Source organism: Hydra vulgaris, chromosome 08 (assembly GCF_038396675.1).
Source record: "Hydra vulgaris chromosome 08, alternate assembly HydraT2T_AEP".
NCBI lineage: Eukaryota > Metazoa > Cnidaria > Hydrozoa > Anthoathecata > Hydridae > Hydra > Hydra vulgaris.
The window spans coordinates 65,291,084-65,310,885 of record NC_088927.1 but is presented as its reverse complement, the minus strand read 5'-3'; the positions used below and the strand labels follow the sequence as shown (position 1 = coordinate 65,310,885).

At 27.9% G+C, this 19,802-nt stretch overlaps 1 protein-coding gene across 6 annotated transcripts in view; it reads right to left on the bottom strand.

Annotated features, from left to right (window-relative positions):
• LOC100199090 (uncharacterized) overlaps positions 1–19,802 on the bottom strand; it is a 195,786-nt gene that overhangs the window by 68,632 nt on the left and 107,352 nt on the right. For all 6 annotated transcript variants that reach the window (XR_010640305.1, XM_065804174.1, XM_065804175.1 and 3 more), the window contains 3 exons: positions 18,611–18,736; positions 18,158–18,311; positions 17,931–17,968 (listed from right to left, as the gene is read on the bottom strand). Coding sequence is in view for 5 of the 6 variants with exons in the window: in XM_065804174.1 (XP_065660246.1) it covers positions 17,931–17,968; positions 18,158–18,311; positions 18,611–18,736 (318 nt within the window). In the remaining variant the exon portion in view is untranslated. The remainder of the gene's footprint in view (positions 1–17,930; positions 17,969–18,157; positions 18,312–18,610; positions 18,737–19,802) is intronic.

Below are 19,802 nucleotides of genomic sequence, written 5' to 3'. Positions count from 1 at the left end.
TGAAAAGATAATTTTTTTTGCTAACCAAAGTTTGTTATAAATAAAGAATAAAAGATATTTTAAATAAAATAAAAAAAATATAATTTCAAAATTAAAATATAATTTTATATGATTCTTTTATTTATGATACTTATACATAGGTTGTTATTTATTTAATTAATTATTTACTTACATAATAGATTAATTTCAATATTTACTTTTAGACTAACATAAAGTATTAATAATTTGTAATACACCAGCTAAAAAGAAAATGAAAGTTGATGATACTATTCTAGTGGGAAAAATAAACTGTATTACTTCCAACAACAAATTTGGTACTTGACAAGAAATTCTATAATACCACAATTTGTAATCTGAAAATCTAAATCTGAAGTATTATTGTTGGACGCCCAAACAAAAGTGGATCATTCTCACCAAACTGTCCTACCAGTCAATTGAATTCTGCATAACAATTAAACTTGAGGTTCCATGGACACATTGTAGCTTTGAAGTCATTACAACCCAGAAGGTAAGGTAATAATAGATCAGACTGTATTCCTTAATAAAAAAGTAAAATATTTTTCAATAGTGAAGAACTGGATGAAGCTGAAAAGCTCAAGTAAAAGAGACAATCCTGCTGAATTGAAAAAGAGAAAGAATGTTAAAGAAATTAATAAAATAGTTTTTCGGATTGGAGAAAACCCAATAGATTTGATTGAAAAAATAAGAAAAGATAGGTTAAGAAACCAAAATGAGGAAAGAAGAGAAAAGGAAGTTTAGGGAGTTTAGATAAAATATTTCAGCACTCATTAATTAGAAAGTATAAATCTAAGTGTAAATATAATAAATTAGACAATGTATTTGATATCAATGAACTGATCAATGATTCTTAAAATTCATTAAATTCTTTTAATACAAATAAAAGCAATTCAACTGATTTTAAAATTTTACACTGAGACACTTATTGATTATTGATTTTGTCCACCTCCTCAAGGATATCTTGCACCGTACTGCTCACATAGCAGTTAGAGAGGGTTTAACTCCACATCTACACCAGTGACTCTTAGCAGTATTACTGCCATTTCTGGAAGATGCATGTCTGAGTTTGTATGCTTAAAATCTTCTTCATACAGAACACTGTGCTTATGGGTGCAAATGAAAAAACATATAAAAGGCATTTCTAAACCTTCCAACTCTATAACAATTATTTTTAATTGAAAAATTGTTACAGAATTTACAAAGAACTTGTAGGAAAAAAATTTTCTTGCTAGCTGTTTTGTCAGTATTAAAGGACAAACCAATTAATTTGGAATTTCAGCTATTGAAAAAGCTAAAGAAGAACTTATTTCTAACTTTGAGTTAAAAGATATGCACTTACAGCACCCAATGTTGTTAACTGCATATCAATACCATATTTTTTTGGCATCATGTTACTTATTTTTCGGAACTTTATCTAAGCAGTCATACTTCAGGACCAGGAATAAACTGTTTGAAGTTCCTAAAAACTATTTCAATGATCTTGATGTTAAAAAGCCAGATTTAAATAGATTATCAACTCTAACTGATTCCTGTATTAATGAACATAGGCTGAGTGCTATTCAATTTTGCAGATATATAATTAGGACGAAAGTTTTTAAGAAGGTGAGTAATATAAAAGTAAAACTTTATAAATTAATTCAAATAAATCTAATTATCTCTACAATAATCTATTATTTCTTACTATTTCTAAAAAATGATAAAGTAAAATAGTACTTCTATATAACTTGCAGTTTTATATGAACAATGTTGTTTTAAGTTACTTAATTTATCATAACTTAGTAAACAAAAATTTGTTAAGAAAGTTTTGCAACCATTATCAGGATTTGGCTAAACTTACTGTGATGGTATGATAACTTTGATAAATCAAAACTTTTACTGTTAGGATATGAAAGCATAATGAAAAGTAGATAAAAAGATTTAAGAAATGGAATAAAGCTAGGGCTCAACCTGTTTCTAAATCCATACTGTGACATACTTGGTACCTTGATTCATATTTAGTCATTATAGTAAATACAAATTACAAATGTAAAGAACATGGCAACATTGCTAAGAGACTTATTGTTCTGAAACAAACAAGGAACATTCCTTAAAAAGACAAGCGTTGGATAAAGACACTCTGATAAGCCTAAACTTTTCATAGGAAAAGCCTCCCAGTTTATTTCCACTACTTACAGAGAAATCATAGCTAGTGAATGTTGTAATTGATAGTTCAGAGAGAACAGACTTATTAGTTCAACAACTTGTTAACAAAGTACATTCAGATAAAAAAAGACAAGACACATTCCTTTTTACTCATGTGTCCAACCGAAATCGAAATGTTAAAAAAAATTAGATCATGCTAAAGCTATATTCAATAGAATTAATCATTATTTACTGATTTTTTTTCTTTTGAAAAACTTGTTTTAATTTTTATTTTGTATAGTAAATAAAGTTTAATTAATTAGAGCATATTAGCAACTATTTAGCAATAAATTAAAAAATGTATAAATTATATATAATACCACAATTATAAAACGAAAATGAATTAGCCTGTGATGCAAAATGGATTAATTCCCCACAATCTCCTGCTTAAAACCTTTTAACTATTCGGTTAGTCTGTTTTGAAATAAATAACCCCGGAGTTAAATTATATCAAAATATGGCAAAATGGATTGACCGGGGATTTAAATATTTCTAACTCCCACCAAAACAAATAAACACCTTTTAAAATTAGTTTTAAATTATTTGGCTTATAATAAGTTTTACAAAATTGTATTAGTAGTTTATTTTAAAATAATTTTTAATATATACTGTAAACCAGAGTTACTTTGAATAGCGAGGTGACTTTAAATGCAAATCTTCAAGATGTAATTATGGCAAAACCTTATATGAAACTATCAGACCTCAAACATCAAAGTGTTAAAAATAATTTATATTTTGATTATTTAAAGTTTTACTTTGTTTATTGGTTGTTATTGTTCCATAAAAAAACGAATTAAATATTTTTAGATATTTTTCTCAAAAAAAATTAGTCAAAAACTTTGTACACTGCCTGAGCTAGAGTAGCAGCTTGTTGTCTAAGTTGCATAATTTTTGTTTATAATTTTATTAAGCATTTAAAATCTAAAGAAGTTTGTTAGCCTACTATATCTATGTTCCATTGCTATAGCATAACATACTTTATTGTACACATTTTTTTGCATACAGGGTAACTTTGCATAAGGTTCAAAGTAACCCCACTACATAAATAGTCAAAAACATAAAACAACTTAAACATTTCCTTTGTCATACATCTATTATATATAATATTATTATGAATAAAAATTAAAATATTATGTGTATAAACAGTAAATCATACATATACACACATTGTTTCTGCATGTGTTTATTTATATATGGGTGTGCGTGTGTGTGTGTCTGTATGTATATACTTTTTTTGTACAACACTAATAAATTTTAAATCTTCTATAAAAATATGTCATATTATGTGTGTGTACATTCAACATTGTGTTAAATTAAATTTGTTGAAAGTACTGTTATTCAGCTTTAAATTTGTTTTTCTTTAGGATTTCATAGTAGTACTATCCCACATCTATACGAAATAATACCAAAGATAAACCTTTTTTGCTTATAATCATATATAATTTATACATTATCATTAAATGGAAAATTATAATGTATAATTTATACATTATCACTAAATGGAAATATATGTATATATATATATATATATATATATATATATATATATATATATATATATATATATATATATATATATATATATATATATGTATATATATGTATATATATATATATATATATATATATATATATATATATATATATATATATATATATATATATATATATATATATATATATATGTGGTAGTGGTGTAGTGGTAAAGCGCTCGCTTCATAAGCGAGAGGTTCCGAGTTCGATCCCCACCATGTCCCTGGTAGTACCGCGCTCAAATTGTTTCTCCGCGCAGCGGCCTTGTTCCTCAAGGTTTGTGTTTCGGAGTTATAGAGTTGAGAGAGGGTTATAACCACTATTAAGTAGCCTCCTCATCTGTAGTGGCCTTCTCGGCCTTGAGGAGGTGAATAACAAAAAAACAAAAAAACAAAAAATATATATATATATATATATATATATATATATATACATTATCACTGAATGCAAATATATATAAATATACATATAAATATACATATATATATATATATATATATATATATATATATATGTATATATATATATATATATATATATATATATATATATATTATACATACACATATATATATATATACATATATATATATATATATATATATATATATATATATATATATATATATATATATATATATGTATATATATATGTATATATATATATATATATATATATATATATATATATATATATATATATATATATATATATATATATATATATATATTATCACTAAGGGCAAATAATAATAATTCAGTTATTGTCATTTATCCTTCAAGTCCAGAACAATTTTATTAACTTGTTAATGATTGTGTAACAAAGATTAAATGGACAAAGCTCTACAACCAGCACAATTTGAATCACATCCAAACACACCATCATGTAAATGAGAAATAATTAAATAACCATTGGTTTAGAACTTTTGAAGACGTTGAAGATTTTTCAGACGTGTTATCTCAAGAAAACATTGACAAACTTAGAATTCTAACTAATTTTCTTTCTGATCAGATTTTGAATACACCAGGAGTGTAACGCCAATGGTTCTGCTATAGAAACATTAAGTAATCTATATAAACCATCAAACATTATATTTGTTCAAAATTGATTGACAACAAACCCACAGAAATCGGGTGAATCATTTGATGATTATATCTAAGCACCTAATATACTTGCCAAAGATTGTAACTTTAAAGTAGTTACTGCATTACAATACCAAGAAGAAGCAATTTATGACTCCTCTATCAGTGGTATACTTTTAATCAAATCCAACAACAACTTCTCAAAAATAGAGACATGACATTAGGGGTTATATTTGACAAAGCTAGAGCTTACAAATTTGCTCAAAAGCATTCTGAAGATTATTCTTAGTTTAACAAAACTCCTACTTTTACAGCATCTGTTTTTAATGAGAATACAGAAATTCTCACCATATCTGCTGCCATTCCTAACAAAAACAACTCTTCCAAAAACAAAGTTTTTTTATTTTATGGAAACACTGCATATGGATATAGATGCATCCTGGATATAGATATCCTGCTAATGATGATACCTGTAACAAGTGTGAAAAAAAGAACATTTCTTTAAAGTATGTCTTTCAAAGCAAAATAACACCAGCTCAACAGCTGCAGCTATCTTAAAACCAACAATAGCAACTACTAGTAGTATAAATCCACTTCTTCAAAAGTCTAGTTGCAATATCACAATCAATAAACATTCAATCAAAGCTCTTATTGATAGTGGAAGGTCTGATAGCTTTATCCACCCTAAACTAATAAACCAACTCTCTCAAAATCACACCTGACTGTAAACCAATAGCCTTAAAATCTTGCCTCTACAGTGCTGAAAACAGAAAATTTATTAGCTCTGAAGTACTATGCCATTACAAAAAAGGAATTATTGAACCTTCAACAGCACCATGGAGATCACAAGTTGTTGTAACAAGAAATAAAAGATTGAAAAAATGTCTAATCATACTAAAGTCAAACGATCAATCCTTTTACATGTCTTGATGGCTACTTTCTACCACAAGTAGATGAACTTGTAAACAAAATTTTGAAGTATTAATACTTTAGGACCATTGATTGAAATCAGTCCATCACCAGATCCCAATTAATCAAGAAGACTGTCTGTATACTGCATTTAGAGCTGATGGAGGTTTACATTAGTTCATGCGTATGCCGTTTGTTGTGACAAACGGAGTAGCTCAATTTCAAAAAACAATGGATAATCTTATTGCTGATTAGAAATCAAAAGAAACTTTTGCTTTTCTTGATAATTTTACAATCTGTAGAAAGAAAAAAAAAGAGTTGAACTTAAATATTTTATTTGTTATTAAAATCTAATTTAAAAGCTATTTAGTTTTTAATACAATTGGATAGTAGTTTTTTATTATACAACCAATCAGATCAAAAATACAGATATACAGGTTTCTTTTTGCTGAATTTTCATGTATTATTACTATTGCTATTTAACTTTATGGTTTTATTTATTTGTTTTTATTTTTTCTTTCAGGTTAAAGTTACATAATTTTTTTTTTAACTTTCATACATTTTTTTTCATAAATTTTATGTTTTTGTTTGTTGCATATTATTTTTATTTTGTAATTATTTTTATTGCACTCAGTTTAATGTCAGTTTAAAAAAAATGATAATTAAAAGTTTAAAGTGACATAACATCAAAACTTGTATTTATAATACTTATCTAAAATTGTCTTTAACAAAAGATTGTATTTTGAACAATATGGTATTGTGTTGCGTTATCAAAGTACGACTATTCTATTCCTTTTAGCTGCTAGAACAAAGAATTTAACTTACAACAACAAAAAATGTGTTTTCTCTACTACACCTCTGAACCTTCTCGGTTACAAAGTTCTTTAATTAACACCACTACTAATGAAACTCCACATAAACAACTCTTTATGTATCAAAGACGTTCTGCTCCTGGACACTCAACCCCATCATGGCTTACACAACCTAGCAAAGTGTTATTAAAGTGACATGTTAAAAATTCTAAGTAGTAGATAAGGTATTCCTAATGGAAGCAAACCCACAATATGAGCTTATTAAGCATCCCAACGGTCATGAATCTACCGTTTCTATTCGCCACCTTGTGCCACTAACACAAGACTCACCTAAAGTTAACTTGGAAACACCAAATCTAAGCTCATCGGAACAACCTGCAGCACCTGTTATAAGAACCAGATGAGACTGCACACCAGTTACAAAAACCAGATGAGACTGAGTCATTGGACCTTCTTATGACATTCAGTGAGTCTTGACCTGCCATGTCCAATAAGTTTGAAAATGACATTTTACCAAGACGATCAACTCAAAAGTGCACGGCTCCAAGTTGGTTGGATCTTAGCACAATGGACTACTTAAAACTTAATGATGTTGGGGAAAATGTGATGAAATTGAACAATATTATTTTTGTTGTTATATTAACATTTCTTCTTATTGTTTTAGTTAATAAAAAGCTAAAAAGTAATAATTCAGTAAATGGCATTTATTTTTCGAGTCTGCAACAAGCTAAAACAATCTTTTAAATAATTTTACGCAGAATAATAACTACTTAATTTAATTTAAGTAGCCAATTTACATAGGTTATATACTTGGATTGAAATGTTCAACTTAAAACAACAGGTTTATACTAATATTTTTTTGCGCCCCATAAGTAATACAGCATATAATCAACTATAATTCCTAAACTTATAATAATTGAATGTAATTTCAATATAAAGGAAAACAAATAAATGATTTTGGGATGATTCATAAATATATATACATCTAATCTGTTAAATCAAAAAATATGTATCTAAAAATGTGACATTACAAAAAATCTAAATGTCCCGTATGTAACTGTGGAATTGTTCACTAACATAATATATATATATATATATATATATATATATATATATATATATATATATATATATATATATATATACACACACGTAAATATATATATATACATGTATACATATAATACTATATTGCAGTTTCACATATAGATAAATCAACGCTTATAATGCTGCTTCTCAAATGTATAAGATCATATGTACTTTCTTTGCTCAACTCTAGCTTTTTCATGTCACCTGTAACACACCATCTCCAAGTTTCCAGCTTCTCATTCTAAGTTTTTCTCCTATAACTCCTATCTTTTTCTCCTATAACTCCTATGATCATCTGCACCTATAAACCACCTAAATCTTCCCTGATGCCGACTATCAGATACACTCACTATTCCTAATTTCTATATAAGATCAACACCTCTTTTCTTGTTTTTCGAGTTGCACCACACGTCTATCGATCTTTTCTATTCTTTCCAAATGTCCACCATTGGATGGACATCACCTTTCTTGCATGTTTCACTGCTATGCATTATTATAATCTGGACTAACATAGTGTTTATCTTTTCTTTAATCTTTAATAATTTAATTGTTAGAAGTGGAGATAATTCTCTAAATTTCAGACAATCCTTTTTCATTGTAATTGTATGTTGCAGAAGTGATTATATATTTACATTCATATATATATATATATATACATATTTATATGTATATATATATATATATATATATATATATATATATATATATATATATATATATATATATATATATATATATATATATATATATATATATATATATATATTTATATATATATATATATATATATATATATATATAGAGGGTGATTTTTTAAGAGGTATAGGATTTGATTTTCAAAAAAATTACACAAAATTTAAAAAAATTTATGAAATCTTTATTTGAATCAATAGAACGGTCATTATAATTTAATGTTTAAAGATTATTTCATATAAATGTTAGCTGCGGCTCCGATTTAGATGACCCATGCTTAAAGTCCATTTTTGACACACTCTCTCCAACATATCAGTCAGTATCTCACAAATAAATGATTCAATATTGGCTTCCAGTGCGTCAATCATTGCTGGTTTATCCCTGTAGACATTAGCCTTAACATGGCCCCACAAGAAATAGTTCAAAGGCATTAATTTACACAATCTGGGCAGCCAATTGAAGGGCCCCAAATGTAAGATAAACTGTTCACCAAACTCGCTTTTCGATTGGGCCATTGTTTCGTGTGCTGTGTGGCATATGGCACATTCTTGTTGAAACCATGTCAGCCAAGTTCAGCTCTTCCATTTTGAGCAAAAAAAAGTTTGTAATCATTGCATGGTAGCGCTCGCCATTCACAGTAACATTCCGGTCATTGTCGTCTTTGAAGAACTACGGTCCGGTGATGCCACCGGCCCATAATCCACACCAAACAGTGCTTTTTTTGGGACGCATTGGTAGCTCTTGCAATACTTCTGGCTGGTCTCCACTCCAGATGCAGCAATTTTGCTTGTTAACGTATCCATTCAACCAGAAATGAACTTAATTGCTGAACACAATTTCTTGATAAATATGTGGATCTTCCCCCAACTTTGCCAGCAACACGTATGCATGTTGGTGGCAAAGCTGGTATTGGATTTTAAACCAGCAACGCGTATGCGTGTTGCAAGTTTAATGTCTATTAATGTAAACTGGGTTCAAAATTTAGTCACAAGCTTTCGAACAGCTCCCTCAGTAGGCCAACCAAACAACCCATAAACTGGAATAAGTGTGCAATGCACTATCTTAACCGAACTATGATAGTAAAATTCAAGAATTTGCAAGCTTTGTTTGTTAGTAAGTCAATTCATGGTTAAATTATAAACCAAACTGAGCAATTTTGAATATGACACAGGACACGATGCATGCGTGATCTGTCAAAATCAGTGTTGCCAAAAAGATACCAGCAAAAAAATCACCCTTTCTATATATATATATATATATATATATATATATATATATATATATATATATATATATATATATATATATATATATATATATATATATATATATATATATATATATATATATATATATATATATATATATATGCGGAATAGGTTTGTAACCTTCAGTATATATATATATATATATATATATATATATATATATATATATATATTATATATAAATAAATAAATATATATATATATAATATATATATATATATATATATATAAATAAATATATATATTTATATATATATATATTTATATATATATATATATGTATATATATATATATATATATATATATATATATATATATATATATATATATATATATATATATATATATATATATATATATACGAAAGAGGTTTGTAATCTTCAGTGGATATATATATATATATATATATATATTATATATATATATATATACATATATATATATATATATATATATATATATGTATATATATATATATATATATATATATATATATATATATATATATATATATATATATGCGGAAGAGGTTTGTAGTCTTCAGTGGATATATATATATATATATTATATATATATATATATATATATATATATATATATAAATATTATATATATATATATATATATATATATATATATATATATATATATATATATATATACATATATATATATATATATATATATATTGCGGAAGAGGTTTGTAATCTTCAGTGGAAGAGTAACTTAATTTATAAAATATTTCAGACATCTTATGTTTGTAACTGTTGCATCACCCATTTTAGTACCTGGTCTGATTTTTGTGTAATATTTATTATTTAAAAAACTTTTAAAAAAATCGTATTTGAGAAGTTTTACTTAATACTATGGAAAAGAAAATTTTGTATTTTCAATGAAAGCAATTTAGTCACGAGGCTCGTGTACACTGTCTCCTTACATATGAGTATGTCTTTTTTCCAGATATTTATGTTCAATTATTAAATTATTTTGAAAAGAAAACAAAAAAAGTGAATTTGCTATAACAGTACAACGATTTTGGTAGGTACAGCCGTCAGACTATATTGTCACTTTGTTTATGTTTTGATTTTTTTCTTTATATTCTAATAATTGTTGTCAGATCAGATTATCCTGTCAGATCAAGCTATCCTGCTACTGGTAACATGTAACGCAGTACAATCTGCTTCATGTCCTGCTGCCTTGTAGAATACTCCTATTTAGGCTAAGGCTAGGAGATGCCAACTCCAATTTGAAACACCCCCTGCCTTGGGGCCCTTGGTTGAGTAAAGGCTAGAGATGGTGTCTCGATAAAAATACTTATCTTGGGCAGATGTTAAATGCACCCAGCTACTGTCGTGTAGAAGGCCACCTAGGCAAAGACTTAAGGGGTAAACAGTTTCTATCTGTTGACCAGCCTCGCACCCCTTCTTCGTCTATTACGCTGGCGCAGATGTATTTTTAATACATTGCTTCCAGTTTAGGATGTTGAATGCTAGATCTTCTTGACTCAATGCATATGTTTTGCTTGTGTCTCAGTTTTTACGACTAGGCAACTCATTCTATTATCTCCTAGTGAGGGTACAGCTCTAAAACTCAGTTTTATGGTTCTGAGGCCGGCTGGTAGTCAGGTTTCCCAAACACTGTGGTAGCTCTCAGAGAGGCTGATTCCATCAACAGCTGAAAAATATCAAAGTATTAACAGTGCCATGTTGCGCATGGATGGTCTCCCTGTTTGTACTTTTGGTGTGCATTGAAGAGGCCACATTTGGAGCCCTTTTTACGGCTTAGGGTTTATTAGTAGTAATGAGACAATTGCTTGGGATATAAAACAGTGTTCTGAGTACTATCTATGCTTTGAGTCAAGTTCTTCAATCTAATTTAAAAATGAATAAAGTACCAAAAACTATAAAACACAAACAACCGTCACCATCTAAAGTTCTCTAAACCAATCATTCACTAATATTCGTGGTCTTTGAAGTAACTTTTCTTCTGTTGAGTCTTATCTCTTCCAAAGTTCACCAGACCTACTTGCTCTTTGTGAGACTAATAAGAGTTCAGCTGTCTCATCTTGTGATTTTAGTGTTGATGGTTATCTTCCTCTAACTCGTAAAGACTCCAATAGTCACATGCTTGGCCTGGGCATTTACTTTCGTAAGAATTCACCCATTTGTTGTGAAACTAGGTTTGAATCCACAGACTATTCTTTTATGTGCTTTCATTTAGCACCACTTCACTATATTGCCTTTCTCTTTGTTCTATATCACTCTCATTCATTTCAAGACTGCACACTTTTTGACGTTATTTCTGATCATATTGACCAAGCCCTCTCTCTTTATCCAACAGCTAATATAGATGTTGTTGGTGACTATAATGCTCACCACTCTGAATGGCTTAACTCTAGTGTCAGTGATTCAGCAGGCATTAAAGCCCACAACTTTTGCCTTTCTCAATCCCTAACTCAAATAGTCAACTTTCCAACTCGCTTTCCAGACAAGCCAAACCATTTACCTTCTCTACTCGACTTATGTCTTGTTTCTGATCCTACTCAGTGCTCAGTTTCTCAACATTTACCCTTAGGTGCTTCTAATCACAGTTTGATCTCTCTAAAACTAATATCTCATTCTTCTTCATCACTTAAAACCCCCTATTACTGAACCACTAACAGCTACAGTAAAGCTGACTGGGATTCTTTCCGTGATTTTCTTCTTGATGGCCCTTGGGTAGAAATCTTTTGTCTTCCTTTCGACAAATGTGCTTTTTACATAACTTCGTGGATTCAGGCAGGCATGGAATCTTTTATTCCCTCTTGACAATTCCAGGTCAAACCTCACTCTCCTTCATGGTTTTCTTCACACTGTGCTGCTATGATTGCCAATCGAAACCGTTACTTCCATATTTATCAGCAAAACAATTCTCCAGGAAACAGGCGCCTGTTTATTCTGCTAGAAACAATTGTAAAAAGGTTTTGTCTAATGCCAAAACCCACTATTCTCAGGTTATGAAATCTCGTATCTCATCTCAAAAATAAGGCTCTCGTGACTTCTGGAGAATCTTTAATAATATCAATAATAAGGGCAAACCTTTAATTCCATCTCTCTTGTATGGTTTAGACTTTGTCACCTCACCTAAAGACAAAGCCGAATTGTTTGCTAAAAACTTTGCATCGATATTATCTCTTGATTCCACTAGTTGCTTTCTACCTGATTTTGCTAACAAACAGGTTGATCCATTGCTTGACATTCATATCACTCCAGCATCTGTATCTAAAGTGAGTTTTTGCCTTGACTCTTCTACAGCTTGCGGCCCGGACAGCATACCTGTTATTATCTTGCGGAAGAGTTCTCTGGAGCTGTCGTCTATACTCTCAAAACTATTCAACAATTGCTTATCAGAGTCTTGTTTTCCATCCTGCTGGAACGCGGCATCTGTTATCCCTATCTTCAAAAATTCTGAAGAGCAATCTGATTCGTCTAACTACCGTCCTATTAGTCTTCCTATCATAAGCAAGGTTTCTGATTCTTTAATTAACCATCACTTAATTTCTTATCTCGAATCTAATTACTTACTTTTTGACCATCAATATGGATTTCGATCTTCTTGTTCTACAGCTGATTTGTTAGCAGTAATAACTGACAGATTTTATCGTGCATTATATAAAGATGGATAGGTAAAGGCCATCGCTCTCTACGTTTCAAAAGCTTTTGATAAAGTTTGGCATGCTGGTCTCCTCCATAAGCTTTCTCCTTATGGTGTATCTGGCAACATCTTTAAGATCATCGGATCCTTCCTTTCTAATCGTAGCATAAAAGTTGTCCTCGATGGACAACACTCTATTTCTTGTTCTGTAACTTTATGGGTTCGTCAAAGTTCTATCCTCGGCCCTATACTTTTTTTAATCTACATTAAGGATCTTCCAGATATTCTCTCATCTAAGGTGGCATTGTTTGCTGAAGACACAACCATTTATTCTTGTCGTGATAAAAAACCAACACCCTGAGCTTGAAAAGGATCTTACTTCTGCTACAACATGGGGCTGGTGAACTTTAATTCAGATAAAACTCAATATTTTTCAGCCAATCGTTATCGCAATAATTTAGATCTTCCTATATTTATAAACGGTGATGTACTCGATGAGTCACCTGCTCTTCATCTTCTAGGATTAACTCTTACTTCCAATATTTCTTGGAAACCATATATCAAATTAGTTGCAAAATTAGCATCTGCTAAGGTTGCATCTCTTTATTGAGCTTGTCACTTTCTTACTTCGGTTTCTATTCTTTTTCTGTATAAATCTCAAATCCGGCCTTGTATGGAATATTGTTGCCATATATGGGGTGGATCCTCTAATTATGCCCTTTCTCTTTTAGACAAAGTGCAAAATCGCGTTGTAAACTTAGTTGGACCTGCTTTTGCAGCCAACCTCCAACCATTATCACATTGCCATAATGTTGCTTCTCTTTCTCTTTTCTACAAATACTATAATGGGCACTGCTCTAAAGAGCAAGCGTCTCTTGTGCCATCTACTATAATTCATTCTCGTGTTACTCGTCATTCAATTAAGTGTCATCCTTTTTCTTTGACTGTTCCTAAGTGCTCCAAAAACGCCTATTTGTCTAGTTTTTTTCCTCGAACATCAGCTCTTTGGAATTTGCTTCCTTCATCTTGCTTTCCTGACTCATATAACTTGCAATCTTTTAAGTGGTCTGTCAAATACATCAAGTTGAAATATTTTTTTTTCAATTCGTATAAGTTGTTGCTCAAAGAGTGTTAAAATATTATGGGAAATTAATTTGTTTTGCGAACATGGGTTAATTTATTTCAAGGGGAGTTAATCTATTTCAAAATAGATTAACTAACTTGGTTATAATTTTTTATGCCACGTAGTTAATTTATTATAAGGTATTTCATGGTATCGGAACAGTATTTTTTGAAATTGATAAAAAAAATTTTAGTTTTAAAGCTCTTGATGATTTTGGTATTAACGATGTAACACAGAAAGTTAGGGATTGTCCATAAAGAACATAAGTTCAGAAACGAGAGAGGGGGTCTGAAAATGGCTTATATGAGATAGGGAACAGGGGTCAATTATAAAAGTTATAAAATTGAATTATAAAACTATAAAAGGAGACACTAAATTAAAAAATATTATAAAAGGTTAGTTAGGTAAGCACGGGTACTTTAAGGGAGGTGGAAGTTACTCGAAATAGCTTATATCAAAATGCAGGGTAGGAGGATGGGGGGGGAAGATGGGAAGGTTGAAATAAAAAAATATCTACTTTATAATATTAGGAAACTTGATATATTTAGGCAAACTTAATTAGCGCAAATAAATCAGCATTATTTTGTGAAAATAATTCAGCGTATATATATATATATATATATATATATATATATATATATATATATATATATATCTATATATATATATATATATATATATATATATATATATATATATATATATATATATATATAGATAAAGCACAGAGGGAGGGGGGAAGGTTAAAAGAAAAACATATGTACTTTATGGACACCCCTTATTCCAAATATTAATAGTCTATTAATTATCATTTAATATTATGAAACTTGATATATTTAGGCAAACTTATTTAGTGCAAATTAATTAGGATTATTTTGTGAAAATAAATCAGCGCTGGCAATTTCTCAATTTATGTATTGTACTTTATGTATAAATAAAGAAATATATATAAATTATACAAATGTATAGGTGTAATTAATACACACACACACATACACACATATATATATATATATAAACACATACACACACATATATATATATTCATGCATAAATAATAAAATATAAATATTATACAAATGTATATGTGTAATATAATACATGTATATATATATATATATATATATATATATATATATATATATATATATATATATATATATATATATATATATACCCTTAGCAACCGGGGGGAGCAGCAGGGGCATTTGCCCCCCAATAATTTTTCAAAAAAATAATTTTGAAGAAATTGACTGAAAAAACAACTAAAAAAAAAAAAGAGGTCTTTTAAACTATTTCCGGGTAGTACTGCCCCCTTCCCCCGAGATTTTTTTGTTCCTACAGCCCTGATATATATACAGTTAGAGAAATAAGTATCCGAACAAAAGATTTTTTTATGGAAAATACACTTTGTCAGGTTATTTCCGGAAAAAAAAACTTTATAAAAATAAAAGAAATGATTATTCTGAAAGAAAATTTTATTACGAATTCAATATGCAAAAAAAAAAATTTCAATAATAATATTTAATTGATAAAAAATTAAGATACATTTAAACTATGCAATTTTTTAGCATTAAATAAGTATCCGAACAAAATTTTAATGATTAAGGCTTAAAGATTAACATTTCTCCGAGTAATTATTTTTATGACTTTTTAATATCGAGTTGGACCGCCTTTAGCTTTTATGACTTCTGCAAGTCGACATGACATCGATTCAACTAATTTCTTTGTCGTATCTGAGTCGATATCAGCCCAAGCTTCTTGAAGCATGATTTTTAAATCTTCTTTTCTTCTTAGACATCGTGTGCCACATTTTTTATCCAGAATAGCCCAGAGATGTTCAATTGGATTGAGATCTGGACTTTGCGCAGGCCATTCAAGTAACTCAATTTGCTTTTGGATAAAAAACTCTTTTGCTTTCTTTGATGTATGTTTAGGGTCATTGTCTTGTTGGAAGATGAAATGTTTTCCTAATTGCAGTTTTTTAGTTGAAGCCAGAAGATTTTTATTGAGAATGTTAACATAAGCCTCAGAGTCCATAATTCCATCAATAAACTCCAGTTTTCCTGTTCTGTTCCAAGCCATCAATCCCCATACCATAACATTGCCTCCACTAAATTTTACTGTGCCTCGAATACAACTGAGTGTGAATGCTTCCCTTTTTTTCTCCATACTTTTTGAGCTCCATCAGACTTCACAAGATTAAATTTTGACTCGTCCGTCCACAAAACTTTCCTCCATAATGATAACGGGATATTTACATATTTTTTAGCAAATGCAAGTCTTCGTTTTTGATGGATTTTTGAAAGGAATGGTTTCTTGGATGGAACTCTTGCTTTGAATCCACTTTCTTTCAATCGATTTAGAATAGTGCATGAGCTCACTTTTAACCCAAAATCTTCCTCAAGGAGGCTTGACACTTTTGGTGCTGATAAAAAGCGGTTTTTTTGCACCATCTTGACAATTTGTTGATCTATTCTTGATGTTGTTTTACGCTTTGCTCCGAATCTGTGCTGATATTGCACATATCCAAACATATTATACTTTATAATCAGATCGCTGATAGTTCCTAATGCCATTCCAGTCGCTTTATTTATCGACCTAAACGTTTTACCTTGCTTGAACAAGTCAATAACCAAATTGCGCTGAGCTTGGGACCATTCCTTGATTTAACTCCTATACTTGATGATATCAATGGTAAATCAAATGAATTTAAAAAAATATCAGTCAATTATTAAAAATTACTCGTTGTAAAACAACAATATTTCTAAAACCATTGGTTTAAAAACTTTTTTTAATAATCAACTTCAAAACTTCGTTTACAAAAAAACATGTTCGAATAATTATTTTTTATTGAAGTTTTAACACTTGTTCAGGAATCGTTAAATTTTAGCAACGCAAGTTAATTACCGTTAATTAATTTTTTGCAACATAAAATCGCAATTAAATTTGCTTTTAGAATAATTATAAAAGTATTTATCAAAAACATATGTTTTTCTGAAATAACCTGACAAAGTTTATTTTTCACAATAAAATGTTTTGTTCGGATACTTATTTCTCTGACTGTATATATATGTATATATATATATATATATATATATATATATATATATATATATATATATTATATATATATATATATCTATATGTATATGTATATATATATATATATATATATATATATATATATATATATATATATATATATATATATATATATATATATATATATGTATATAGATATGTGTATATATATCTATATATATACACATATCTATAAATATATGGTTGTATATATACATATATATATGTAACATATATATATATATACATATATATATATATATATATATATATATATATATATATATACATATATATGTATATATATATATATATATATATATATATATATATATATATATATATATATATATATGTAACATATGTAATATATATATATATATATATATATATGTATATATACAACCATATATTATTATTATATATTATATTGTAATATATATACATATATATGTATACATATAATAAAAACTACAAATAATTACACAAAAAATAATTATTACAGGATTCAAAGTTGTTTGAACTGTAGAATTTTGTAAACCTAAAATACAATAAAAGTCTAACTTTAATATCATAAATAAAAAAGTATAATAGAGATTTATATACATAATATATATATATATATATATATATATATATATATATATATATATATATATATATATATATATATATATATATATATATATATATATATATATATATATATATATATATATATATATATTACATGTATCTGTATTGTTGTTAAAAGCCAGAAACAAGTTTGATATTGATTTTACATATGATTGAGACATGGTATCAAAGTTGTCTGCTCCAAAACCTTTAAGATTTTTCTTGGTGAAAACCTCAGACATTTTGAGTATAGTAGAGGATGCTTTACTCTGAGAATAAGTAATATAACAAAATACATACATACTTACCTATATACATTCATACATACATAAATACATACATACATACATACATACATACATACATACATACACACATACGTGCATACATACATGCATACATTCATACATACATACATACATTCATACATACATACATACATACATACATACATACATACATACATACATACATACATACATACATACATACATACATACATACATACATACATACATACATGCATACATATGTACATACATACATACATTTGTAAATAGATATATACCTGAGTTTGAGAAACTAGCTCTAATGGATATTGAGAAGTTAAATGCAAAGCATCAGCCACAAGTTTAAAAGAATTTAAATCGTTGATGGGAATGTTGTTAAGTAAATCAATCATTTGTGTACGTATCTTAAAAAAAAAGTAGTATATTGATTTTTCTAATGTAAAATCTAGTGTCATCAGTAATAGTAGTCTATTTAACCTAAGTAGACCAATCTCAGAAGACCAACCTCTATACTCAAACCATTTTTTTTTCTAACAAATTTTATTGTAGAGTAGACAGAAACTCAAACAACTATAGTTTTGTTTTGTCTGTACTCTTATTAATTTAGAATATGAAAAAAGTCTATTTCAAGAAACTATTAAATTCATAAACAGTTATCAATATTATTATCACTATTTTTATTGTTATTACTTTTTTAATTATTATTATTATTACTATTATTATTATTAATATGTAATAATAATTATGCACATAGACATTGCAAAGTTTTCACAAATTTTAGATTTTTGTTTTTAAATTGCAATAAAATAAAAAAATGATGAATGAAATCAAATTTAAGTTAAAATTATAAAAAGAATAAAAAGTTAAATATAAAAGAAGCAGCGAAATAAAATAAATGTAAAAAAAGATTTTGAAAAAACGTTGAAAGCATGTCTAAAAGAAATAAAGAAATCAAGCCCAAATAAAATTGAAGTTAAAAAGATATAAGAATTAAAAAATAAATTACATAAAATTTTGGAATTATAAATAAATAATAAAAGAAGATACATATATATATATATAAAAAACATTTCTTTCTCATCTTTTAAATTTAATTACATTGTACATACTTGTTAATTGTATCTACAAATGGATGCAATATGGTTTCTAATTTATTTTGACAAAAAAAAAATTTACACAACTAAACAAAATGAAAATATTTAAAAAGGATATATGCATATATTAGATGCAAAGGAAACAAAATAAATTGACAAAGTGAAAAAAAAGCAACTAATTTATTATCATTTTTTTTTTATGAAAAAAATTAAATTATTGCAAATAAATGAATTAGTCAACAATAAAAATTAAAAAAATTATAAATATTTTAATTAAAGTCAAAAAGAGTAAAAATTGGAAAATCAAAATAATAAAAAAGCAACCTTGAAGCGTCCTTGAAGCGTCTTGGGAGTACCATGCTTAAGTTGTTTGAGC